The sequence below is a fragment of the Hippocampus comes genome, unplaced genomic scaffold (assembly GCF_001891065.2).
Source record: "Hippocampus comes isolate QL1 unplaced genomic scaffold, H_comes_QL1_v1.1 scaffold174, whole genome shotgun sequence".
NCBI classification, from domain to species: Eukaryota; Metazoa; Chordata; class Actinopteri; order Syngnathiformes; family Syngnathidae; genus Hippocampus; species Hippocampus comes.
The window spans coordinates 8,797,924-8,822,927 of record NW_017805983.1 but is presented as its reverse complement, the minus strand read 5'-3'; the positions used below and the strand labels follow the sequence as shown (position 1 = coordinate 8,822,927).

The 25,004-nt window shown below is 43.6% G+C and overlaps 1 protein-coding gene across 1 annotated transcript in view; it reads right to left on the bottom strand.

The window, feature by feature from the left end:
- Positions 1–335: 335 nt before the first annotated feature.
- skia (v-ski avian sarcoma viral oncogene homolog a) overlaps positions 336–25,004 on the bottom strand; it is a 65,400-nt gene continuing 40,731 nt past the window's right edge. Inside the window, exons 4-9 of the mRNA XM_019890669.1 lie at positions 8,218–8,334; positions 7,599–7,714; positions 6,830–7,128; positions 6,391–6,716; positions 5,101–5,331; positions 336–4,032 (exon numbers count right to left, since the gene is read on the bottom strand). Coding sequence (XP_019746228.1) covers positions 3,838–4,032; positions 5,101–5,331; positions 6,391–6,716; positions 6,830–7,128; positions 7,599–7,714; positions 8,218–8,334 — 1,284 coding nt within the window. The 3' untranslated portion in view covers positions 336–3,837. The remainder of the gene's footprint in view (positions 4,033–5,100; positions 5,332–6,390; positions 6,717–6,829; positions 7,129–7,598; positions 7,715–8,217; positions 8,335–25,004) is intronic.

Sequence of the window (25,004 nt, the reverse complement as noted above, 5' to 3'; positions counted from 1 at the left end):
AGATGATATATCTAATATAAATCAATAAAGTGGGAAAAATTCGTTTGTCAGATCTACAGATGTTTACTCGGCTTTGATTTTTACACTGCATTCCTTCATTTTGGCCCTCAACCATGAGTGTACACGTGACCCTGATTGGGAAGAAACTCAGTGGGAAAAAATGGTCTACTCAGATGTGTATTTTAATAGGTGGGAAAAGGATGTCTATTAATCACTTCGTTCCTGTTACCTATTCATACATTCATCGGCAAGCTGAATTAGGGGCCCCGGAGCGTTGTGTGCAATGTTTGCGACTCGAAGGGCTTCACTAAATAAGCAGCGAGGAAAGTGGGCCATTCAATCTGGACAAACAAGTTTATTTCTGGTAATGCATCTATACACTGTACATTCAGTCATTGCAGTATATAAGCATAGCTATTTTCAAACATAATCTCATAAAGTCCTTTACTTTACAATATTGTCGGTGTCGTGCGAGAGGGGTGCTGTTGGGAAAAGATGAGCAAAAACGAGGGGATCACATGAGTGGGCCGAGCTTTTCGTACTGCATATGTGGCATGGATAAATGGGAAAGCTTCCATTAGCGTCTTACATAAAAAAATATGTTGGATATAGCGTTAGCAGCACAGGGCTAAACAGATACAAAAGGATGCTGGGGGAACAATCTTTAAAATGACCATGTGTGCATGTGTCTGTGTGTGTGTGTCTGTGTGTGTGTGTGTGTGAGAGAGAGAGGGTGAGAGAGAGTTCTGCTATGTTACCAAACGTACAGTAAAAATGAATGAATTGTTGAAAAAAAATGCAATACAAAGACTAGTCAAAAAAAAAAGCAAAGAATTGGCTTAACTTGTTTATGTGGGGAATCGTCTCTTACGCACTGCATGAACTGTTTTTGAAACATTTCCAAACACAAATTATAAAACAATTAAACAAGACATCTATTGTAAGAAAAGACTTCATTTTGAAAAAAAAAAGGAAACACCATGTACATATATTATACAATATTGTTAATGAAAAAAATATTTACATTTTGCAAATTCATCTTCAAATGGTTACACTGGCAATTATTTATGAATACGGATCGTTATTGCTCTCCTGGCAAAAATCATTGTGAAAACAAGAGCATTCTCTGCCTTTGCACGGGAGAATGAGAGGCCAATGTCATTCTTGCCTCCCTTGTAGAAAACCATGCATCAACAAAACCACACACATGATATCAACTTTTTTAGAGAGTAAAAGCGATTACAAAATTGAACAATTTGTAGGCGCGCCAAAATGGCAGACGCAGAGTCTTTCTCTGAGGGGGAGTGTCTGATGGATTCAGCTGGCCTTTTACAGCAAAACAAAACAAAAACCAAAAAAAAACAACGTCCTCTTTATTATCCTTACCATGCAATGCCTTAGCACAGCATGTTCACAAACTCGGATGAAACACATAAAACTCTTTATGTACAACCCTCAGCAACAACTTACCAAAGCAAGTGGCTTATTATTATCATCACTATTTTTTTTTCAAAAGATCACCTACAAAAGTGTTCGCTCATGCACATCATCGATTCCAAATGAGGAATAAAAAAAAGCACGCACTCCAGGGGGGGAAAAAAGCTTTACGTGTTATTAATAGTGATTTTTAAACTGTTCTCTGCATTGACAAAGAAACATGTAAACTGGTTGTTCTTGGATGGCTGATTAAAAAAAAAAAGAAAAAAAAGAGCTGCTGAGGAAGGAAGTGACTTTTTTTTTGCCTTTTTTATAAAGTCGTTGTCTCCCTGTTAAGCTGCTTCTTCAGCTTTCCTCTTCTGGAAACCTTTCGCCAGTGTCAGGCACTTGAGGTTGTCCAGCATTGCATTTGATACATCATTTTGGAATCATTGTTGTTTTTTTTTTTTGTTTGTTTTCAATGCATGTGTACAGCTTGCTGCTTTTAGTTACTGTTTCCCCCTCCTCGAAAAGACAAATTGCATACACGATAAACCCCCTTACATGAACAGTATACTGTAAATGCCCAATATTTGACGATATGAATGGCAAAAGTTTTCAGTTTCATGCATAAACAAAAATATGAGTTTTCTTTTTTTTTTCTTTTTTCAAAAAGGTGAACATAACAGACAAGCAATAAAATTTCTCATTTAAAACATTAACAATCAAAAGGAAAAATAGCATGAACATAATGTACATTCGCATTGCATTGTACCCACTGCAACGGCATCTTCCAGCCACTGTCTTCTTTTTGTTTGTTTTGTTCTTTTTTTTTTTAAGAAAAATCCAAATGTGATTGTTTGTGCAGGGTCTTTTTTTTTTTTTAAGAAATCCCGCTACTAACATACAGACTGGTGATAAATCAATGGGGAAAACAACCACAAAAATTGTTGCCATGGTGATGGGCTGGCATGACTTCTAACAAAATAGATTTTTGCACTCAAAGGTGGAAATTGTGATTTTTCAAGGTCTCAAACTATGACATCATTTTCAAACACCTTCATCCACCGTCACCGTGTAGCTGCAGCCATTTACTCAAGTTCCCCTCCTGATTTGTCAACGGTTCATATGTTTTGGCCAACTCGATTGATTCCAACAGTTCCATCGAGACTTCATCAGGCAGTAACAGGTTGAGCCTTGTTTTTCTTTCGGTTTATTTACAATACTTTGCCTGAGGTGAACAGAAAGATATTTAATAGAGGATGAATATAAGCAACAAAAATGTTAACTGGATCTATACGGTAGCGTTCATGTGTTTTCAAAATCAGGTTGAAGACAGAAGTTGGGAGTACAATGCATAAAAACGGTTGGTTGTTAGGACAAAGTGCCATTCATTATTGTTAAGTCCCTCAAAATATATATTTACATACCTTTAATTTAATGAACATGAATATTTGTGGTTTTTGCCAAGGGTGTCCCATACGGGTAGAAACTGATTCATAAAAGGAATATAAACGCCAGCTTTCTCACTCCCCTGTAACGAGATGAGAAAACAAGGCCACGCTCACATGTGGAATATTGTATCTTGAGAAGATTCGACGACTGGGTTTTGACCCAAATGGTTCAACACAAATATGGCTGGTGACCCGTGTTCATTGGACTTAGTGTGGGCAACACTGGGACAAAGACCGATAGTTTGATGATTCGAAATCAAGTGCTCGCTTCTGGAGGTTGTCTTCACCACAGCGGTTTCTCTTCGCCCCTCCTGCCCTCCTCCAAAAAAAAAAAAAAAATTTAAATCCAAGATTCGATGACATCAATTCGCAAGCGGTTGTGCTCGTTGTGTGAAGACATTTGAAATAACATATTACTTGATTATTTCCTCCTTGTCGGCTGGGATGGCTTCCCTAAAAACGAATTTAAAAAAAAATGGCGGCACATGTGGATAGTTCATTTGTTTGTATTGTTCATCTTCGGATTTATTTGCATGTACAAAGTATGTTTTCTTGACATAGTCTACGTAGCTTATCATGTGCTGAAAATCTTCCGTCCTCATCGCGTCAAGGGACAAACGTGGCGGCTTTTCTTCTTTGACTAATAGAATACGATCATCTTTCAGCATTTCACATCACAGACTGCCCCTACCTGCCTTGTCAGAGACGGACGGACACAACCACACGTTCCCTCTTGCGATCTACTTATCAGTTCTGAAAGTATGAAGCTGAGAGTCCGAGTTTGAATGGCGCAGCTTTTTCTTTTCTTGGACATGGATGAGGACCCAAAATGCCGCAGGTTGGTTTTATTCACCGTAAGCATGACCAACACCGCTTGTGTATTGGAGGCCTCGGCCTGGTGTGAAGTGTCGGGAATCTTTGCACCGGAGGCGGGGACGGAGGGGGCGTGAGGGACTTGGCTCCTGGATTACTTTTTGGACGGCATGTCCTTGTCCTTGGCTGTCAAGTCTTTGTCGCTGTTCGATTTGGGCCAAAGTTGCTGCTGCAGCTCCTTCACCACCCTCTCCAAGTGCTCCCTGGCCTCCCGCTCTTGCAGTAAATCGGCTCGGAGCTGCTCACGATCAGCCTCGGCGTGCTGCAGCTTCATCTGGAGGTCTTCGATCTGGAAAACATCACGGGACGCAGATGAAATCACACACCAGAGCGTTTTCTGACAGTGAGAGCAATGATCCAATTAGTGACCCCCATTGCCCCCCCCCCCTCCACCCATAGACAAGCAGACCGACAGGCGAGGCAAAGAAACGGACAAAATGAGATGAGACAGGACAGACGGATGACATGAGACACCCCAGACAGGACGAGACATGACAGACAGATGCAACGAGTTCAGTTAGTGGCGGGGGGGGGGTACTTTGTCGATTAAATGAGAGAGACAAGACGCACCGCCTTCTGCATGATGCAGCATTTGCTTCCAGTGGGTATGGGACACATTTTTCATGCTTTCCATTGTAACCCATCCCAATCTATGTAACGCGAACTGTCGTGCTCTCATCCGAATCGTCCGGAAGGGTGGAGCTAAACATGGTGCTGTGCATTGATTGGTGGAGGGTGGGCCTGGAAAAACCTGGCCTGGGTTTATTGCATCACATTATGGCAAACCAAAGTCATTCGGATGAAATGTGGCGGACGTATCCGAGTTGGTAATCTCTGTGCTCTGCCTGTTCTCTTCAGAGTTATACCAAAATTGATTTTTGGCCAACCTGCCACAAGTGTGCGTTTACTTGATTAAACCACTTTAACAGTTGAAAATGTTTCAAATTCCACTGTCAATGTCTGCCGCCTTGCTTTTTGAAGGCAACCTCTCAAATAGTCTCTCCAGGGAGGGCGACGCAGCCGGAGAGCATATCCCTCCGCCTTGTTTTGTCTAATCTGCATTTCCCATGATGCCTCAGGGGAGTCGACATGCCTTCCTGTTTCCTTTCCGAGTGAGGGGGGGACTTCAGTCTCTGCATTTGGGGCGACGCCCATTTATTTTTGACCGGAGAAGAGGAAATGATTTTTTTTTTCTTTCTTTCCTTCTCTGCGGACCTTGAAAGGGCTTTCAAACAGAAATGGCAACCCACGGCAATTACACAAGTACAAGTGTATGTTTGGTAAAAGCGCGCAGAATTCCAGACACTACAATTTTCTTGCGGGTGAAAAAGTGTTTGCATTTAAAAGTCCAACAGACCTGTGCCGAATACTTTGCCCGCAGACGTCCGGCCTCGCAGCCTTTATCGCAGACCCTCAGCTGGCGGGCCTGCTCCAGCTCCCGCTTCAGACGAATCCGCGACTCGTTGGCTTCCTTCATCTTCTTCTCACTCTCGGCTCTCAGGCGCTCTATTTCCTTTCTCAAATTTCGCTTGGCTTCAGTGGCCTCGCGCAGCTTCTCTTTCTTTGCAACCCGCAAGAACTCCAGCTCCTGGAAAACGACAATTTATTGGAGTTGTTGTGATCCAAAGTAAGGGACAATCTCCACTGTATTTTTTTTCCTCTTGGCTATTGAGAAGATTGGTTTTCTAAAAGTGAAGCCTGACTTTACTCCAGAATTCCAGTACGCACCAGTATCAATGTCAGTGTTTACTTTCAAAAAGTCGAGGGTTAGGACAATGTGTAGGCTAACTGAAGAGAGATTTCCTTCCTCAAAATTACTCTGTGTGTGCGCGCGTGTGCATGCATGCGAGTGTGTGTTAGTAGTAACCAAAGCCTACTCATGGGAACTTCACAGTTTGGACAAACATGTCTGTCATCAAGTTTTGTTGGTTCCAAGAAAAAGACGCGATCCCTATCACGCCCTTGACTCTATACAGGCTTTACATGAGGCCCGACTTTCAACACTTCCCGTCTCAGCAGCTCGTGTTGGTTCAGCTAAAGCCAGCAGGAATGGTGCTCGTTTCGAGCGAGACCACACTTCATTCAGCCTGCAGCTTGTTGGCTGTTTGAGTTGTTCCTGTAGCTTGTACTTTCTCTTGCCGCCTCCTCAGAGCACGGATACAAATTGAGAGTGGAATGTCGTTGCACTGGAGTAGCTTTGGGTTGCTCAAGACTTATTTTTGTTCTGCTCGTGCGCACGCGCACACACACGCACACACACAGACACTTTCAACTGCATTTTCTTGTTCCTGTTCCAAGACCAAATATAAAAATGGAAGTCTGGCTTTTCCTTTTTGCAGCAACATCCGCTCTCATTGTTATCACTTGCCAACTCATGCTTAGCTTTGCAGGCAGTGATTATCATTTATCATCCTATTCTGTGTTTTGAGGCACAACTGATATGAACTTTTTACTGTCAACTTTTTACGGAGTTTAATTTCAATTTTAGGGCTTGCTTTGTTGTAATGTAACGCACCAACGTATTCCAAAGCCCGAGAATGCTAAATTGTGAATTGAAGCAAAAATTGTTTCTTGGTCGATTTCCTAGGAATTCAAATGGAGCCCGCTCACTTGCAAGAATTGCCATGTTATGCACGTGGAGTCCTACCTGTTGCAGACTGCGTTTGGCCTGTAGGGCGGATCCCAGCTTCTCCTCCTGCTTCACCCTCATCTTCACTATCTCATGCAGGAACTTCTCCTTTGACTCTTTGGAGTCAAGTCCGCTGTCCAGCGCCTGCCGCAGGCTCTCCAGCTCTGACTCCAGCCCCAATTCGGGAGGGGTGATGGGTGCTGAGATGGGAGCAGCTGCAGGGGTAGTGCCCTCAACTGTCGTGACGGTGCAGATGGGCCCGAGGGCGCCGGGTGAACTCAGGTCCTTGGCTGAGCTGGACGAAGTGAAGGACGGTGACGACAGGGAGGACAAAGACGACGTGACTGTGGAGAAGGAGAAGAGAGAGGCTGAGGCTTGGGAATAAATTGCTTCCACGAGTCAATGGCTTCTTCATATGTGCAGTATTCTGCTGGTGGGACAGAAGATCGTAGCTTACACTCATCACGACTCTCCACTTCAATCTCCACCTCTGAGTCTTTGTCATCCTGCGGTGGCTTGCTGGCAGTGGAGGTAAGGGAGCAGGCCCCCTCAGGTGCCGGAAGCTGGAGCTCCCCTGTGACTCTTCGCTTGCGAGGTCGAGAGCTGGCATTGGCGCCCTCACCTGGAGGTTCCCCCGCGCTTGGGTGCGACGTGCTGGGGACCGACGGGGACATTGGACCCACCTTTCCCAGGGGTAACGGTGTGAGGGCAACGTTAGGGGCCACAGCATTCTCCAGGCTTTTGTAGTTGTAGAAGCTAGAAGAAGCCAGACCATTCAGATCAGTTTAGTGGAGAGAAAGGTTTATGATCAACGTCGAAAGCTTGACTTTGCCTCCAAGTGAATACTGTTGGTGTCATCGTGGTCATTTGGAAAACAGTCAAGACCAATCAACTGAAAGAAAGACTCAAATGCAGTCCAGGACTTGCATCCCATTCTACTCCCACCACAGGAGAATTTGGGCCAGATCTACAGTCATGTTACAGGCGGTATTGGCAGCACAATGCCAAATGGATATTAATAGCATGAGTGTGTCAAATGTCTATTAATGGTGAAGTGTGGGAGGTTGCAGTACGGTCAGAAAAAGTTCATCGGATCCGGTGGAACAAAGCGATTGTCATCTCTCACACTTAAGAATAGAAATGACTCCCAGCAGAGCAAAGGTAAGTATTTGGAAGTATTTATTCTTTTTTTTTTTTTTTCGCCTCCAACATAGACATGGACTTACTTGTCTCTTAGCAGAGCGAGCGGGTGACTGGAGGGTTCCTTATCACCAACATAGATTTGTGGCGACCAGGGTCTAAAAGCCGATGGCCTCTGTCTCGGCTGAATGCAGTTGAAGCCCTGGGAGGGGGAAATGCATGAAATGTGATTTATTGACTGCCATTGGCAAGAAATTGAATTTGACACAATTCATGATCAGTGCGCAAAACACACGCATGCACAATTGAGTTCCTGCAAATATGCACTAAGAGGGGGCAATGTGAAGGGAATTGGCCATGAGGAATTGGGAACTTGGGTGCTCAGATTGTTGTTTGTGGAACAATTCTGGTCAACGAAGCCAGGTCCTTAAAACAGCAAAACAGAACCACCGAGGTCTCAGGGGAAAATTGCCAAGCATGAAAATGTTGTTAGACAATTCCGCAGTGATATCGTTGGATTGGAAAGTTTGATGAAAGCGCTATTGTGGTTGCGCTGTGAATTCTACTCAACCTCTCATCGGCTTGGGGCGTTTCCCCTTCTTCAAATGAATATTTTAAAGGGAGTTTATATGTAAGTATTAGCGTTATCATCGTACAAGGTTTCAGTTAGATGATACAGTATTTTTACATGTGGGTGAAACTGACCTTATTGGGGTTGGAAAAGGACTGTAGCCAGTCATGTTGCTTCTCCTTGTCGGCGGCAGGGGATTGGATTGGGATGTCTTCGTGTTTGGGTTTTTTCATTGGAATGGGATCCGACACCTTCAAGGAAAGGACATCGACGGATTATGTCAGTATATTGGCATTACATCTGTTGCATCGCTGAAAAAAAAGGTTTTTTTTTCCTAACCCTTAACACAAATGGAAAAAATTATTACCGAGACTTACTCATTTACTCTACATGCAAAAAAAAAAAATAATAATAACCACATGGGTCCAAGTACATCCAAATGAATGCGCTTTCCTAATGTCATGAGAAGGGTCTTCCCCACTTGGCTCCCAATCAAGAAGTGTCACACGAGAAGGTCAGTGAACTGCAAATGCACCATATTGTGCCAGAAAAACCAACATGTTTGTGTGTAAACAAGAATGACTGATAGAGGAGTGCCAGGGGAGGTTACAGATAACTGGAAATGCCTGTGTGTTTAAATTTGGATGCGGTACTGTATTGACTTTGGGTGACTTTGATGGTGTGCTAATCCTGAAGCAACTGAAGGACACATACACACACACGCAGTCCAGACGATGGTAATGTGTCACACAGTTGTCACACACCAACCAAAACCAATCTAGCAAGGAGTGTTTGCTCATGAGTTGCCAAGAGTGAAGTCAAGAGGTGACTGGGGCACTGTGCGTGTGTGTGTATGTGTGTGTGTGTGTGTATATGTGCGTGCGTGCGTGCCTGTCTGTCTGTCACACACAGACACACCCATACAGATAGACAAATAGGGTTTTGTTTCTCTTTCCTCTGTTAGGCTGACTTTATGGCACTGACCTCAGCCTCTCCAAAGTGGGGCTGTCACTAGCTGCCACACACACACACACACACACACACACACACACACACACACACGTAGTCTGTCTATGGTACACAAAATCAATTTAGAGACCATGAACCTTTTGATATGAGGTCAGGTGGATATTACAGTTTCAGTGCATAACCTCAGATAGACAATATCTTAGGGGAGTCCTGTCTGTGGTTGCCAGCATTATAGGCGAGATGAGGAGATATGTCCTAGATATTAATAGAGGCTTGTGTCTACAGATAAGCAGAGAATGTGGCGAACAACACATGAGTGTGCGCGCACATACACGACAGTGCGCTCTGGGCAAAGTCTCTGTGCCACGTGCCTGTCCTCTTCTCGTGGATTATGGGTTGCCAGTGCCTCAGTGCAGCCGAAAAGCTCCACTAGGAGGAGGTGATGGGAAGTATCCAGTTGAAATCATGGCGCTCATTTGGGGTGGCTTCTGAGTTTGGGGGCCAAGGCCCATACGACAAGAGTGACTGTTCAAAAAAATTGAACTGTCTTAATTTTTCTAAGGCTTGACTGTGCTTGTAGCACTTAGTGAAAACCCACAGAGCGGTTTCAAGGGACCAAATCAAGTGCGGTACACTATAATTCACTAACATCTGGCCCATTTAAAATCCAATGAGAGTGTGTGGTTCTTCATGTATCCTGGTCGAGTGTGCAGAAGACATACAAAATAGTGTGTGTGTGTGTGTGTGTGTGTGTGTGTGTGTGTGTGTGTGTGTGTGTGTGTGTGTGTGTGTGTGTGTGTGTGTGTGTGTGTGCGTCCATGCTCTTATCAGACCAACCCCTTTATGATCCGGTGTGGATTACACAACATAGACGGGATGTCACACTTTTCAGATAAAGTGTTTCCGATTAGCCGTGTGTGTTAGACATGACTTGTTTGCAACGTTTATTGAGCTACAACACCTACTGGCAACATACCACCTTGTAAAATCCACATAACGGTGTCATCCCGCTGTCTGCAATGTGGCTCTTTATTGCAATAACAGCGAAATAACGTAACCTAGAGTGTCAGGTGGAGGCCGAGAAATTATGTCCTGGGAAACTAAGTCACAGGGATGCAACAGCATACTGTATGTGGACAACTGGTGGTGGCAGCCTTGTGGCAGCTGCCACAGAGGTCCGCCGTGCAGGGGGCTCCTATGTGCACACGTGTCTGGGCAAGTGGATGTCAGTATGTCTCAGTGTGTGAGACAGGATGGGTGGGGTGATAACAGCCTGCTCAGTTAGAAGGCTGTCTGGGCGTTTTGAAACCCTCAGAGTTTCACAGCACTTCCTCTGTCTGCAAACCACCGATGTTTGCCAAAGTTCGGCTGTTTGAAAAACACTCATTGAAAGCTGTTTTCCGTTTTCACCTTAACAGACCTTTTTGCCCCAATGAAAAAGGAATATTATGGCTTCTAAAATGTCACGTATGCTTGATTTGTACAAAAGAAGACATTTCCATGCATGTTGCATACAACACTCTGCTAGTAAATTCCGACCTTCTAAATAAAATCATATCAGTAATGTGCCCAGCATGTTCAGCTCACGTACAATACAGAAGTGCTTTTGGATGTCGGTGAATTACACCATGAGCTTTTTTCGGACCTACTGAACTGGAGCTGTCTGCAACGCCGGGAACCGACCAACCCCAGGATTTACAAATCAGCAACTCAGCGTAGCTTTCAGCGAACATTTTAGCCTACCACAAGAAGGCCTCGCGCTTCGGAGGGTCATCTGGCATGCCGCTAAATCACCATGCCCAAGCGCATGAAGTCGATGTCAATCGATGTAATCATGGTGGCTTCAATGTGGCAAGAGAGGTGGGCTCCATGCTATATTTCTGGACCACTAACAAGACACCAGAATTAGGCATCCACCTCTAGATTAGTGTGCAAACGTTCATGTGATGGAGAATAACTCGTCAATGGATAATCAAGTGTGAAAAATAAAGTGCGGACTTTTTATCAATGTAGGATTTCAGTGTTGCGTTCATCCAGACTGCTTGCATCTCACTGCGGTCGGACAAACTACAGCATTAGTACTGCTGCATAACATCATAGCGTCAGTAAACACGACTACACACCCGGATGCGATGTTTGATGCTTCACAGAAAATCGTGATTGTGGAAGTTTTTCCGCATATGGAAGCTACAGTAGTTGGGGGGAGAGAGAGAGAGAGACATTGTGGGTGTAGACGATTGATGAAATATTTATTTTATCTGAGTCTAAGGGGGTTGCCTTCAGTCAGAAACGCAACAGACTTGTAGGAAAGGTTACCTCCATACAACTTTGCTGGAATGATGCCAGAAGGGCTTGAGAAGATCTTCCTGTTTTCTGAAAACTTGATCTCACGGCAGAGGTGAAATTTGCCTTAGGAAAGTTTTCAAGTGAGGACTTTGCAGACTGCACGGAGTGTCACTTTAGAAAAACGCCGTCAAATCCCACGGGCTTAGCTACTTCTCTTGTGACAGGCAGCTTCTTATGAGGTAACGCAGAATCTCTTTCGTGACACATTCTGTCACCCGCCACTACCCTCGCCTTGCTTCAGATTCTGTCACCGCCTCCCCTCAAACCTGGAGTTGTCTGTTTGTCTGAGACCACTTCCTGTGTCAAAGATTAGAGGATGTCCTTAACAAACAAGCAAGTTTCTGGTTGCCCGGAAAGCAAGCAACACCGTTTTTGAAAATAATGAATACATCTGCTTTCACGTAGTCTCACAAGTTTTACACTGCGAATTTAGCAGTGAGCCATGAGGCTTTTTTTAAAATGCAGTCCAACTCTGTAAATCTTGGGCACGCTTGAAAATTCCACTGTCCGCAGTTACCATTTCCTTAAACAGGAAACAATTCTTGCTTTCACCGCATAATGTGACTTAAGATTGCCTGACTGTAAGTGGCAAATAGTCTTTACTGGTATGGTGCTAAACTGGTTGCCTTGCTTAATATTCCCCTTTGAAGGTGAAGGCAAAAGGTCCAGAAACCTGTTTTCTTTGCTCTTTCTTGACTCAGGAGGGTGAACAGAGCCAAACCCTGCCAGTGACCTAACATTGGCCTCTGCTTGTCTTTCTAGTGGAGGCCCCATGGTGATGAAAAAGGAGGCGCTCTCGTGTAGGGAAATGTAAAGATCGCCACCTCTTGCAGTCTCAGCCACATACGTGTACATCGACGAACACATTTCAAACATGCGGTTACCTTGCTGACAAAACAGACGGGGCCAAAGGGTTGAGAAGTAATACACTGGCTGTTCATATTGGAGCAAATAAACAAATGCTAATGTGTCTCTCAAGTTTCCCCCTCAGGCATGAACCACCTCTGCTCCGAAAAGGGTGATATGTTTGGTGCGGGAAGGATAGCGTTTTATCACCTCCCAAGTTTAATATCTTAATCACAGTTTGACTCATGTGAAGCGCTGCTTGAATTCTAACCGCAAAACAAAAGAAAGGGAAAGACAGCGCCCGTTTCGTGTGACTTTGCTCAAGTGCGCTTGCAGGTTGTGCCATCAAAGGCACAGGCACAGCTCCAATTTTGGCAACTTGTTCCTCCTGCCATCTTTCCAGTGGCTGGGGATTTCCTTCGAAGAACAGTGACTGTATTCAATAAAGTAAATTGCAAAAAAAAGAACCCCCCCCCCCAAAAAAAAACGTCTATAGTCACCATAATACCACTGGCACACTACAATGTTAAGCATGATTATTATTCAAGACCGGGCTGCTTAGGCTTATCCCCGACATGAATTTGAACTGATGTGCTGACTACACTTAAAATGACCTCATCTGGAATTCACTTTGATCAAGGAAACACAGTGAGAAAGTTTTCTCTGCTCAGCACAAAAGTAACTGTGATAAGTTTGTAAAACTTTAACTTGTTGGGGCTTCGTCTGGACAGGAAGATGAACATCCCACTCATCCTAACCTAACCCCCTCATAAAACACATCCTATACCCAAAGCAAACTTTTGTTTTTTCATATATTGACACATCATTAAATGTCACTCCAATAACTTTCACGTCTCTTCCTGGGAGGGACGCTGTAACGCTTCATATTTAAACATGTATTTCTACATCCTTTGTACCCTGTTTACAGCAGTGAGTCTGCTGTTTTTCACCAGCCTCGACTTCCAGGAAGAGTCCAGCGAGGCTTGTAGACAAAACAGAAGTGAAATAAGAGCTGCTGCTGCTGCTTGCTCGCTGTACGATGGGTTAAAGGTGAAATATCACTGATAAAAATAAGGTCCTGGATGGACAGAGTACTGATTTTATAATCTACAGCACTGGATAAGAGTGGCGGCTATCTAATATCACAACTAGACAAACATTCAGGGATCCAGTGGAACAAATGAGAGGATAAGAAGCTACATCAGTGCCCTGGTCCCGAAAGGAAGGAAAGTTCAACTCTCCCAGCCACATCAGTAAAAACAGAGAAGGGAAAAAAAGGTCACAAGGGTTGGGGGGAAAAAAAAAAGAGGAACGCTAGATACTGTCCAGGAAGCATAAAACGCTCAAAGACACGCACAGTTTTGCTTAGATGGAAAGACATCCAAATAACTACATCATAGCATGACTATTTATCGAACAAGTGGTAAAAAAAAATATATATATATATATATATACCATTGGAGGGGATCTCCTCAGCATCCACAGCACTTCTGAGCTGTTTGTGGCACGGTACGCAACTGTTGTTGTGGGCGTGGGGGCAGGAGGGACACTTGTCACATGCCAAATTATTTTTGGACAAATATTATTAATGTATTCACATTTCATTATATATATATATAATTTTTTTTTTTTTTTTTTTTTGCTGAAGCGTCATGCGTTCCGCTCACAAAGAAATAGCAAATATTTCCGCCTCTCTGAACATGGAAATTTTATATAGGAAGGAATGAAAGGAAAAAGAATAATGTCATGTAAGAAAAGAGTGAGCAGGCATAGAATGACTCTTGTACCACAAGCTTGGAAAGCACGGAAAGGAGCGCACACATAAGAGGAGAGACGGGAAGAAATTGGAAGGTTTGGAAAGAGAGCAGGGTCTCCATATCCTCTTGCCAAATTTGCTTTGGCAACTGTTTGCGTGGGAATGGTGAGAGACTGGCTCTCCACAGACGAAGAGAGCAAAGGATCCGCCTACCAAGGCGAGGTAAAGCTCAAAGACGAAAAATAGACAGGGAGAAAGCTTAGGGTGTGAGTAAATACAGCTGGACTTTTCCATTCCTGTTTTTTCCCCCCCATCGCTGAAGCCCAAGTGACAAGATATGGTTCCATTCACGTCATGACTTAAATGCAGTTACACGACTACCAGTGTGGGAAATAAATATGGGAAATAAGTACAGAATTTGATTGCTCTTGACGCAAGGGTCAATGTGACACTGTTTGTTCCCAGCAGATATATTCCATTTATTTCCATCGAATGCACAAACGTTTAGCATGGAGGTGTGTTTATGGTATACGTATTTACATATTATATACATTGAAATATTTTGTTGACATTTTTTTTCACTTATTTATGATATATTGTTTCATCAAAGATGGAAATCCTCCAACTTTTTCATTCCCATATTAAAAGTGGTGATATTTTACATTAAACTAAGGACTATATTTACAAAAGTTTTGCAGCTAGTTTTTGAACAATGCATAACAAAGAGTTTAGTGTTATCTTTATTGTCTTTGATTATACCGGTGCAGTAAAAAGCCCTCTAAAACAGGGGTCCCCAACCGCCGGTCCGCGGACTGGTACCGGTCCGCAGGGCATTTGGTACCGGGCCGCACAGAAAGAACTTGCCTTAATTCCGTTTTATTTATTTCGGAATACGAAAGATGTTTTATTTTGAAAAATTATCGGATTCTCCGTTACATCCGTGTGTGTCACGCTTCTCAGTCACGTGACCGATTCCGCTCAAAAACAAAACACCAGAGCTCGCAAAATGAGTAAAAAAACTGCTGGAGATCAAATGACGGCGGCCTTAAAAGTACGTTCGAGACAACTGGATTAAAGTTATGGCTGAATATTCTGAGATCGCCACAGTAGCACTGTTGCTATTTCCGACATGCTACCTGTGTGAGGCGGGGATTTTCTGCAGCAACGGCGACTAAAACAAAATTACGAAGTAGACTTGACGTAAAACACACTTGAGGTGTCGTTGTCTCCTATTACCCCGAGATGGGACCGTCTGGTTGCAGAAAATCAAGCTCGGGGCTGTGGTGAGTCGTCATTTTCATGCACTTTGAATTTGCATTGTATCGTATTTTGAAGGCATTAAACATTGCCATAGCGATTGGAGTGTTGCGGCCAGATTAGACGCTCCTTGTGTTTATTATTATATTTCGAAAACACCTCAGTTTTCATGCAGCTCATACCATATTAATTTCTTGTATTATTTCCACCACACCTTAAATGCCGGTCCCTGAAAATATTGTCCGACATAAACCGGTCCGTGGGGCAAAAAAGGATGGGGACCCCTGCTCTAAAACAAACAAATGTCATTTGGCATTTAAAGTTTAAATTGTATGCCGTACCACATGCGAAGACATCACAATACTTGCTGTTCTTCATATGAGACGGCGGCATGGATTCTTTTGTTGCATATACAATACCGCGTGCTTTTAAAATAGGCCCTGTCAATCATTTGCCCGACCCTTGCAGTTTCCATATGAGTAGTTTTTATATTTCACGTTCATCGTTAGGTGGTGATAAACCAGGGTGACGTTTGCCAAGGGAACTGTTGAATGACAGATAAGAGAAAAAAAATCTGTTTTTTACAGCCCACGTACAAGTTGTCGAGGGCTGGGTGGGGTGGGGACCTGTAGTGCGGAATATACTGCTGGCTCTTAGCCTTGCATCAGTGCAAATAGCCGGCCTCCTTTAAAAGAGGCCAGATGTGAGTTATGGTGAACAAGAGCAGGAATGTGTCTGTGTATGTGCAAGATGGGGAAATGCGCAACATGGGGGCATAATTCTACTTGACGTTCAGCTTGCCCTAAGGTTGAGGTTGCTCATGAAAGGGTTAACTCGCATGGCTGAGCAAATACATAAATAGCAGTGGGCAGTGTGTGTGTGGGCATGAACACTTCTGCCAGCTGGCGAGGAGGGAAAGGGCATGCATGCACATGTAAAGCGGCGGTTTGATTTCCAATTATGACTTAAGGGGCAATGGATGCAACACCAGCACCTCACTCCAGACTGGAGGACAAGTCATGACCTGTCAAAACCGAGGAGTACTGAGAAAAACAAACAAACAAGCCAAATAGATGCTAAATGGATGCTGTCTGCTTGCTCCGTGATAAAATTGCAGAAATGGACACTGAAATGTACTGTACACCACAAATCCAAGAAACCTATTGTAAAACGTCATCCATTGAGTGATAATTTCGGCAGGCCTCATTCAGTTATGACAAATGTAAATTCCAAAACTTTTTACTCCTTATTATCTCACAGGACAAAAAAAAAAAAACCTCAAGAAACAATGCGGAGTTGTGATCAGACAACAGTCCACTTTAGAGCTTTTGAACTCCAACTTTCTGTTTGACTAAAACTGGCTTCATGTGGTCAAGCATTGTGTGATTCTACCATTGAAAACCCAACCTCCAGAGTTGGTTTTGGTTTTGATGGCAAAAACCATGCCTGGGTAGTCTAAAAATGGGAAAGACCAATGGCTGCTAATAAATTCGCTCTTGCGAGTGCGTCGTGTGTCCTTGCACTGGCAACTTGCCCTGCTTGGATCTTCCTGTCAGAGTAGAGGATGAAGGGGATTTAAATGAGGGCGGGAGCCTGCAGTCAAATCCCTTTTCATCTTACAGGCATCATTACGCATGCTGAAGCCTCCTCCATGGAGGAACCCCAGACAGCCCAGCAATTACAGTCTTATCCCCTCTTGCACTTTCTGTGTTCATTGCACTTACACCTGTACTTTAAGGATTTATATTAAAGGAGCAGTGGTGCCCCCATTTACGCTCCCAGTTTTAGTTTTAGCAGGACTGCAATCCAAAAGGAAGTCTTGATTCACCAGGACGCTACATTGGCCTGTCTCGGTCACTTGATCATTACGTCAGTTATAGTTGCTCATCATAAGATGACTATCGCTTATCCGTAATGTAACTTGCATCTATCAAATTCAATTTAAAAGGACGGGACACACATTTGGTTTGGAATCCAGTTTAGGTTCTTCTTTGCACCTCGCATCTGAATGGTGTTGTATGGCAAGAAGTGATGGTCTGGTAATTCCCCGATGGAATGTTCTGCTGTGAAGCGGCAGATGTGAATGAAGAAACAATCAGAGTTTTTCTCACTCGAGATCGCAAAGGTGAAAGGATGGTTTTTAGGATAATGGAAGGTATCGAGGAAGGTAAGAGGCGGATAATGTCTGCGGCCCAAAAAAAAACTCCTACAAACAACTTTACATTTGATTCTTGAAGCGGTTACAGAGCGTGAAGGAGGTCAAGGATTGAACATAATTGACTTTTCTATATACGTGATGTTCACTACAGAGTTCGGCTGCAGAGTTCTGTTTACACGCCAACTGATGTATTCCAACCCCCCGCATGGCTGCTGCGGTTGTGTTTACTGACAACAGCAAATAGTCAATGCTCATGTTCATGTAAAACTACATTTTTCCATTCCGACTCCACTCGGTGATGGTTTCTTCATAATATGTCAAGTACGAGGCCTCGTAACCGTGGTCAGGTTTAAGGCGTGCAATCGAGCTGTTGGGGGAGGATCTTGTGGGATTAGGATTGTTTGACACCGAGGTCAGCAGTGATGGTAAAGTCTTCTCCCTGCTGTCTCCTCGGTTATCGAAACTCTTGTGCTAATGTGTGCTCTTTGGGTCCAGTGCTTTTCAACACTCAAACTATAACAATATTTCACTCGGCCTGCGTATGACTTCCGGAACAAGAGTGATTGCCTTCTATCAAAATTCCAAATAATCCCAAATTGGAAAAATACCTTCAACAAAATTAGCACTATTTGATGAGTGTAAGTAAAAGTCAAATTTCTTGATAGCGGCATGTTCATTGACCAACTGCCTGATGTACACAAATCATAAAGTCTACCGGAGACCAGAGATCAGATGACTAGAGGCTGCAGCCTTTTTCCTTCCTGTCTGCGGGGTAGGATTAGTTCTGTCTGTCAGCTGTTTCAGACATCACGGCCCGCCGCTCTCCTGACTGGGCTTCTTGTATGACAGACACTGCTCTTCTCACTCATCTCCAACAACTTTGCAGGAGAAGCCACTGAGCACACCGGGCGGAATGTTGTGAAGTTGTTTTCCTGAAAGCTGGAAAGACTGCAAGTCAAAGTGTTTCGTATGATAACAACTGTAATTGACGTAGATGAATTCATATGAATTTATTTTCATCTAAATGTTGTCTGTATCTTACAGCAATTGTGCGCCGCATGAAAACAGGAAAACGGCAAGCCAATAACTTTCTAACTAGTGCGCTACAGCTTCTTTTGCTTTATAATGGAGGGACTTCGTGAAATTAGACTGTCCAAGAAAAATCTCATAAGCATCACTTTCGAGAAGTTCGTGTAGGTTTTTGATGGGCTGGATGAAGGTGGCAGAGAATGTCTGTCTTGTCTCTACTTGTGCAATGTGTGCTGAAGTGCCAACTCGGAGAGCAGAGGCATAATGGTCTGGGTTATTAGTGAGCACTCCAGTTGAGCTGTGATGAGAATGTTTTCGACAGCTTTTAGACACTTGGTTATAATGATGTTCTGCATGCCCTGTGGCTAGCTGGGAGTTTTCCCCTCGACTTCCAGTCAGACTGCTGAACAGTTTTACCAGCAGCCATGCAAACTTGTAGAAACACGATGAGCCCAGATGAATTTAGTGGGTCTGTTTAAATGATTTTGCATAGAAAAACACAAAATCAACAATTTGTTTCAGGTCTCATAAGACAGGCATCCTACATAGACAGTCACACATTTCTGGTGCTGGTTTCAGGATATACGGGACATAGATCCAATATATAAACGCTCAAAGCTTGTATTTCTGTGTTTCAAAACCACAGCTCGTTTCAAGTCGCTGTTTATGTGCACTAAGCCGAATACCGTATTGGTTAATAATCAATTAACAGAATTACTGTATCATAAAATGGGGCTATCGAAAATCAAGAAAACAATCTCCTGATCTCTGCCGTGCCGCAACTCGATAGGTGGAAACCTTGTTAGAGTGGAAGGCGAACAAATCAATGAGCACCACAGGCTCCCTGAGGGCCAACGAAGAGGAGGGCCAGGTTATAGTAAATCAATTGTCGGCCAATTCATTTCCATTGATAGCATCAGAATAATGGCATAGTGTAATAAAATGGTAATCACAGCCTTTAACTGCAGGCATTGGAGGGTCGTTTGGCAGCCTGTGCTGCAGGGGAAACGGCAGTGGCTCACATTCTTTGCTTGTGCATTGCTCAACATGTGTGCACTTATTCCTGTGCATGCCCGGCAGTATGTGCCTCAACAAAATGTGTCATTTTGTTGTTGTTGTTGTTGTGGCTTGAGAAGTTTCTGCTTCAAATGTCGCGTGTACGCCGGTGTGTGCACGTGTGCCTCAGAACAACGCACATGCCGCACATCCTCCCGATTTAATCCCAGAGATATGCAACCCAACGTCAGTGGCAGATGGCTCGGTGAGCAGATTAAAATCTCAGCCACTAGCCCCCACGTCAAGACAGGAGAACTTTAAGTAAGAGGAGCTCAAGCAATTATGGAACATTTGCATGCAAAGTTGGAAAGAAGGAAGGAAGACATCAAAACAAAACACTGTTGTCGACTGTGTTGAGATTTAGAAAGCTTCAAAGAAAGCGCCGGTACTTTGAAACGTGTTACCTGCTTGAAATGAGTTGGTGAGGAAGCCATCATGCTTTGCTCTCACTGCTATTGAGGTTAGCACACCGACAATTTTTTAAGAGTTCTTGTTGCCTTATAATCTGTTCTGCGTTCTCTTCCCAAAGACAGCGGTTATCTTGCGCTGGCTTGCATAATTACAATAACTTTTCAAAAAGAATTGGCAAAGTCGACGATTTCGACAATCATCCTTAAAGGGCAACAAAATCATGGCAGAGTCGGAGGCCAACGGATTTGATGGTGAAGGGCTTTGGGGCGTGCCACATCCTGAACTTCAGAGATGATGTAGGAATGCTACAGTTGTTTGTTTCATGTCTAATAAAATCATTTTTTCTTCATAATTATACGCGTATTTGTAATTAATATGTTTACACTGGAATACATGTTCATGTTTTTACATCTATAAGTGTTCATACTGTATTATACATTGTAGTTGGTGGCCAGTGTATTGGAAATGGTTTCAATGAACTGCCCCTTGAGGTACATTGTTACGAGGTTCGGCAGTAATAGGTAGGGTTTAAAAAAAGCATTTTTTAGCTTGAATTTGAAAGCATTTACACTTGGGGCCAACCTCTGTTTGGTTGGCATATTCCATTTGTCTGCAGCATAACACCTAAATACTGCTGCACCAGGTTTGCTTTCAACTCTGGGTTCCATTAATTGACCTGTGTCCGCTCACCTGCTTCAGAGCCCAAGTAGATTTATATACCATCAGCATTTCCTTCATGTATTCTCACATACTTTCTGATAAAAATGTCATTTTTATAATGTGTGTTACTTTGCACTTCCACACATGACAAAAATCTCACAATTCTTTTCCATATATTACCAAGGTGCCTTTTCTACAAATAAACTTCTCATGGAACGTTTCTGCATCGTTGCATTAAATATCCGGCCCCTTTCCAACGCGAGCCTTATGTTATTTCCCCGTGAGAGCAAAAGGATGGAACAACACCAACAAGCACTCTCCTGCTAGGATTAGCGCCCTACCGCTACCAATAAATCACACACAAATGGTGTGCCAGCCTTTCTTGGGCCAATCACCATTCTTCTGGCATATCATTCTGAAAAAAAATCAGATTCAATCACAACTGGTTCGTCAATGAAATATTAACTGCGACCACCGCATGCTACATGGATTAGCTTGTTGACAAAACAAAATGAGCATTGGACAACCATGTAAGGTAGATAAAAGGAGGTGATTATTTGGAGAGCCGAAGAGAAAAAAAGAAAGCCGAAAATGAAAGCTCGAGAGGCAAGAATTGCACGATAGTGAGAAACTGCAGTCCGAAGTCATCCAAAGGGCAGGTTGGGAAGGGTGAAGTTGGGGTCGTGTTGTTCTTTGCTCCTTCATGAGGGGACAGTGGTGTCTGTCATGGGAGTTCACACAGAGGTGACCAAGAAGACCCACACCGTAAACAAGTCTGAAGTTTATAGCCACAATTGGGATTTGTTTTTCTGTTTTCCATTCTGGCGACTAATGGCTCGTCAAGGGTGTGGCCGTGTGTGTCTTGTGGAAGGGGGGAGCAAAGGGGACAAGAAACACAAGGACACCGTAAAACACAAAGGGAAGGTTGTCTCACGGGGAGGTCAACTGACCACTAAAATCTCGGGTCATCCAGGGTGCAGCTTTTAGATTTTAGTGTTTCGGTCAGTATTGCGGCCATCTTACATTTAGCTCTTCCTTGAGCTGTCAATCACATGTATACTGCTCGACAGTCTTTTACAGTGTGTTATTTACTTTAAGCGCACGCCTTCAACAGAAAAAGACCAAACGTGAAGGAAGAACTCAACCCAAAAAAGAAAGTGGCAATTCGAAAGGGAAAATTGAACACAAACAAATGATAGGGTGTTGCGGACGTGCCTGTGTGTATGATTATGTTTGGAAGTCGGGGGAGAAAGTTGCAGCTTCCACCCAGGAATATGTTCTTAAGGTTTGGTTTTATAGAAGATGTGTTTGCCTGAGATGAGCCCGCGATCCTACAACAACACTCTGAAAAATGCATCCATCACGAGTTGGATGCTTTAAAATGCTTTTCATAGAATATATAAAAATGAGTTGTTCTGAAAATAGTTCTTTGTGTATGTTTACCATTTATAAGACAGAAGGAAGTGCTGATGCTCAAACTGCCTGACATTGTAGTCAGAGAGTAGAGTAGAAAGAAAGGTAGTCAAGTAAGAGCGTTGTTACTGTACAATAATGGCTCAAAAGTAAAAAGTAGTCTGAGTAATAATTACTTTAAAGTATTCAGTAAAAAGGTACTGAGTGACTGGTGAGTAACATCTCCTGTATTATCATTTTAATCGGGGCATGAACGTCAAATACGCATGAATACAAAGTAGCAACGTGAACATTTACACATTACCCAACAATATCACTTTCACTAAAACCATAATAAATTAAGTTTTTATAAAAAGTAACAAAGTAACTTAAATTCAGCCGCAAAAAATGGACTGAAATTAACTGTCTCTGTTTACACTCATGAAACAGCACCAGTGAGAGATTACATGACGCTACAAAACAGGAACAAGTCATCTCAGCAGTCAGCACATTGTTTTTTGCAGTGTGTTGGGTAAACATATATTGAATGTGAGGCCGAGGATGCTGTGCCTCGTCTGACCGAGTCGCGCGCCGTTTGTGTCATGAGTGACTTTACTTCTTTGTGGGCAGGGCCATGGAGGCTTTCTCTGCAGTCATGTGACTGCCTTGCTCAGTTTAATTGGTGAAAACGAGTCAAACGGTGCTACTGGTTATGTTCGATTGGTGAAACTGAATCATGTGATAGAAGTTTCTGTTATCAACTCCCCAAAAATTGTACAAACAATAATGTCTTCCAGCTTCTACCCGTGCCAGGCGCAATGCGAGATTGACTGCTGTCTCATCAACGCGGTTGGATTTAGTGCGACGTGGCAAGTGCCATGCCTTCCTCAGAAGTTCTATGCCCCCACTCAAAAAAACACCTGGGCTAGCAGCCATGCCTTTGTGAGCGACAGACGGCTCGGAAGTCACACTAGATTAGCGTTAAAAGCCCCTGGGATGTCTGGAGCGGGGAAATACCACGACCGGCCATTTGACTGACAAGGTCCGACTAAAGGACCGTCTCGGGCATTTAGCCTTTCATGTCAGACTGTCACACAAACGTCCTCATGAAGCCTCAGGCAGCAATTACTGTATATGCATTTTTTTTTTTTTGTCATCTTCATACATGGAAAGCCCTTGACGATTTTAGCTTTTACATTCTAGTCACATCAATTGAAAGTTCCACATTCCTCTTGCTTGGAGGGCTTGCCTTTGTGCATGATATTTCTTAAGTGATGAGGTCATGCTTGCGGGGAAACTGGGCTGTGTTAGAGAGGGGCAAAAGTCTGAGAGGTCAGGCAAGGGTCAAGGAAAAGCTCGCAACACCCGAAGGCAACTTTATTCTAGTTGCAATAAAAGCCTACGGCAACCCAAGATAAGCCCTGGCCTGCCTTGTGGCTGGGGTCAAGGCAGTCCTCCGAGGAGAGAGCGAGCACTTCCAGCTTGCAGGCAAAGAATGATGGAAGCATGGAATCAGGCTGTAGTCCAGCGTCGTCACCAAGGCAACTGTTGAACCCATTGCTTTTGTTAAGTGTAGACTTAACTGTTGCTACAGAGTCAAAACAAGAGTAGGTTGTAATGAACCCTCCACAACAACTCACTCGATAGGCTCACAGACATTTTGAAGATAAGAGATCATTGTGACCCTTGAGCAAAGAGATGCACCGCTGTTATTGTTGTTGTTGTTTTTTGTTTGGGTTTTTTTTGCCAAAGTGACATCTGTTTGCTCATGGCTTTGGCTAGATTTCCAATGTGTGCGCGTAGGCTGACTGAACACACACAAACGGAGGTCCAACCAGGCTGCAAGTGACTCACCTCGGCTGTTTGCAGACAGGCAACACTAGCCTTGAAAAGTGCGAAAGTGCGCGCGTGTGAGTGCGTCCGCCAACATGCATTGCTGGGCTTTTGTTTGCCAATGGGCTGACTACCCCACTGATGGGTTCAGCAAACGCCTCGCTACGGTGCCGAAACACCTAGCAGAGAGTGTGCTTAGGGACACTTTACTGTCATAAGCTGCATTGTATAAGGCAAGCAGCAGATGGAAAGACTCATAACATGGAAATCAATCTATACAGGCTGAGGAATGATAAACGAAGTTTTGATGCAAAAATGAAACCGGAGCACTTTGATTTCGGCCAAGCATTTCTTTTCACGCCGCTGTGGACACACACTTCCCTTCTGACAAAAAACACTCCCAGACTCTAATTAAGGAAATGGTGAAGTAGACCCAACAGCCACACACTTGCGGATGACCTTTCACTCACTTCAATCCCTTGAAGTAAAATTCATCCCATCAAGCCAAGTGTTGTCACTACTAACATGCCCCATTTCTCCTTTACACGTACACAGACACACGATCAATCACACTCGGAGTGCGCTAGTGCACGCCATCTTTCATTCATGGACAGGAAACTGATGAATGAGCAACGGTTCTTTTTACACTGAAAAAATGGGATCCATACTGTTAACACGTTGAATATGTATATCTGAATTGACTGTTAAAATCAAATTCTGGCAGTAGTTCCACTCACTGCAAAAGTTGCATGAAACCGTGTGCATTAGCCCTGTGTAGGCTACTGGCCTATAGCGAACCACTTCAGCAGGCTGGTAAGAGGTTAGCTGAAGGCAGCAAACCACATTTTCCTTTGTTCAGATTTTTTGTTGCTTACTGGCCCCAATGCTGTCATAATGTGAACATTCACATAAATGACTGTGATTCACCCCTTAAACTTAACATTTCAATTACGTCACAGACTGTAGAAAGAAGTCTAGTATCTAAACGAGCATGAAATAATGTCAACACTGGTGTGTGTCAAGAGAAACTTAAGAGTAATCTCTCGAGACAGCTGACAGTTTGCATGATTGATCCGTGGTCAAAGCAGCGTTTTGCAGCTCCGTCTTGACTTCATTGCTTGAGTCAGCTGCAGATATAATGTCTTGTGTTATGTCTTGCTCTATGATTCCACACCCTCTGAATTCTTGGAATTGCCCCCCCCCCCCCC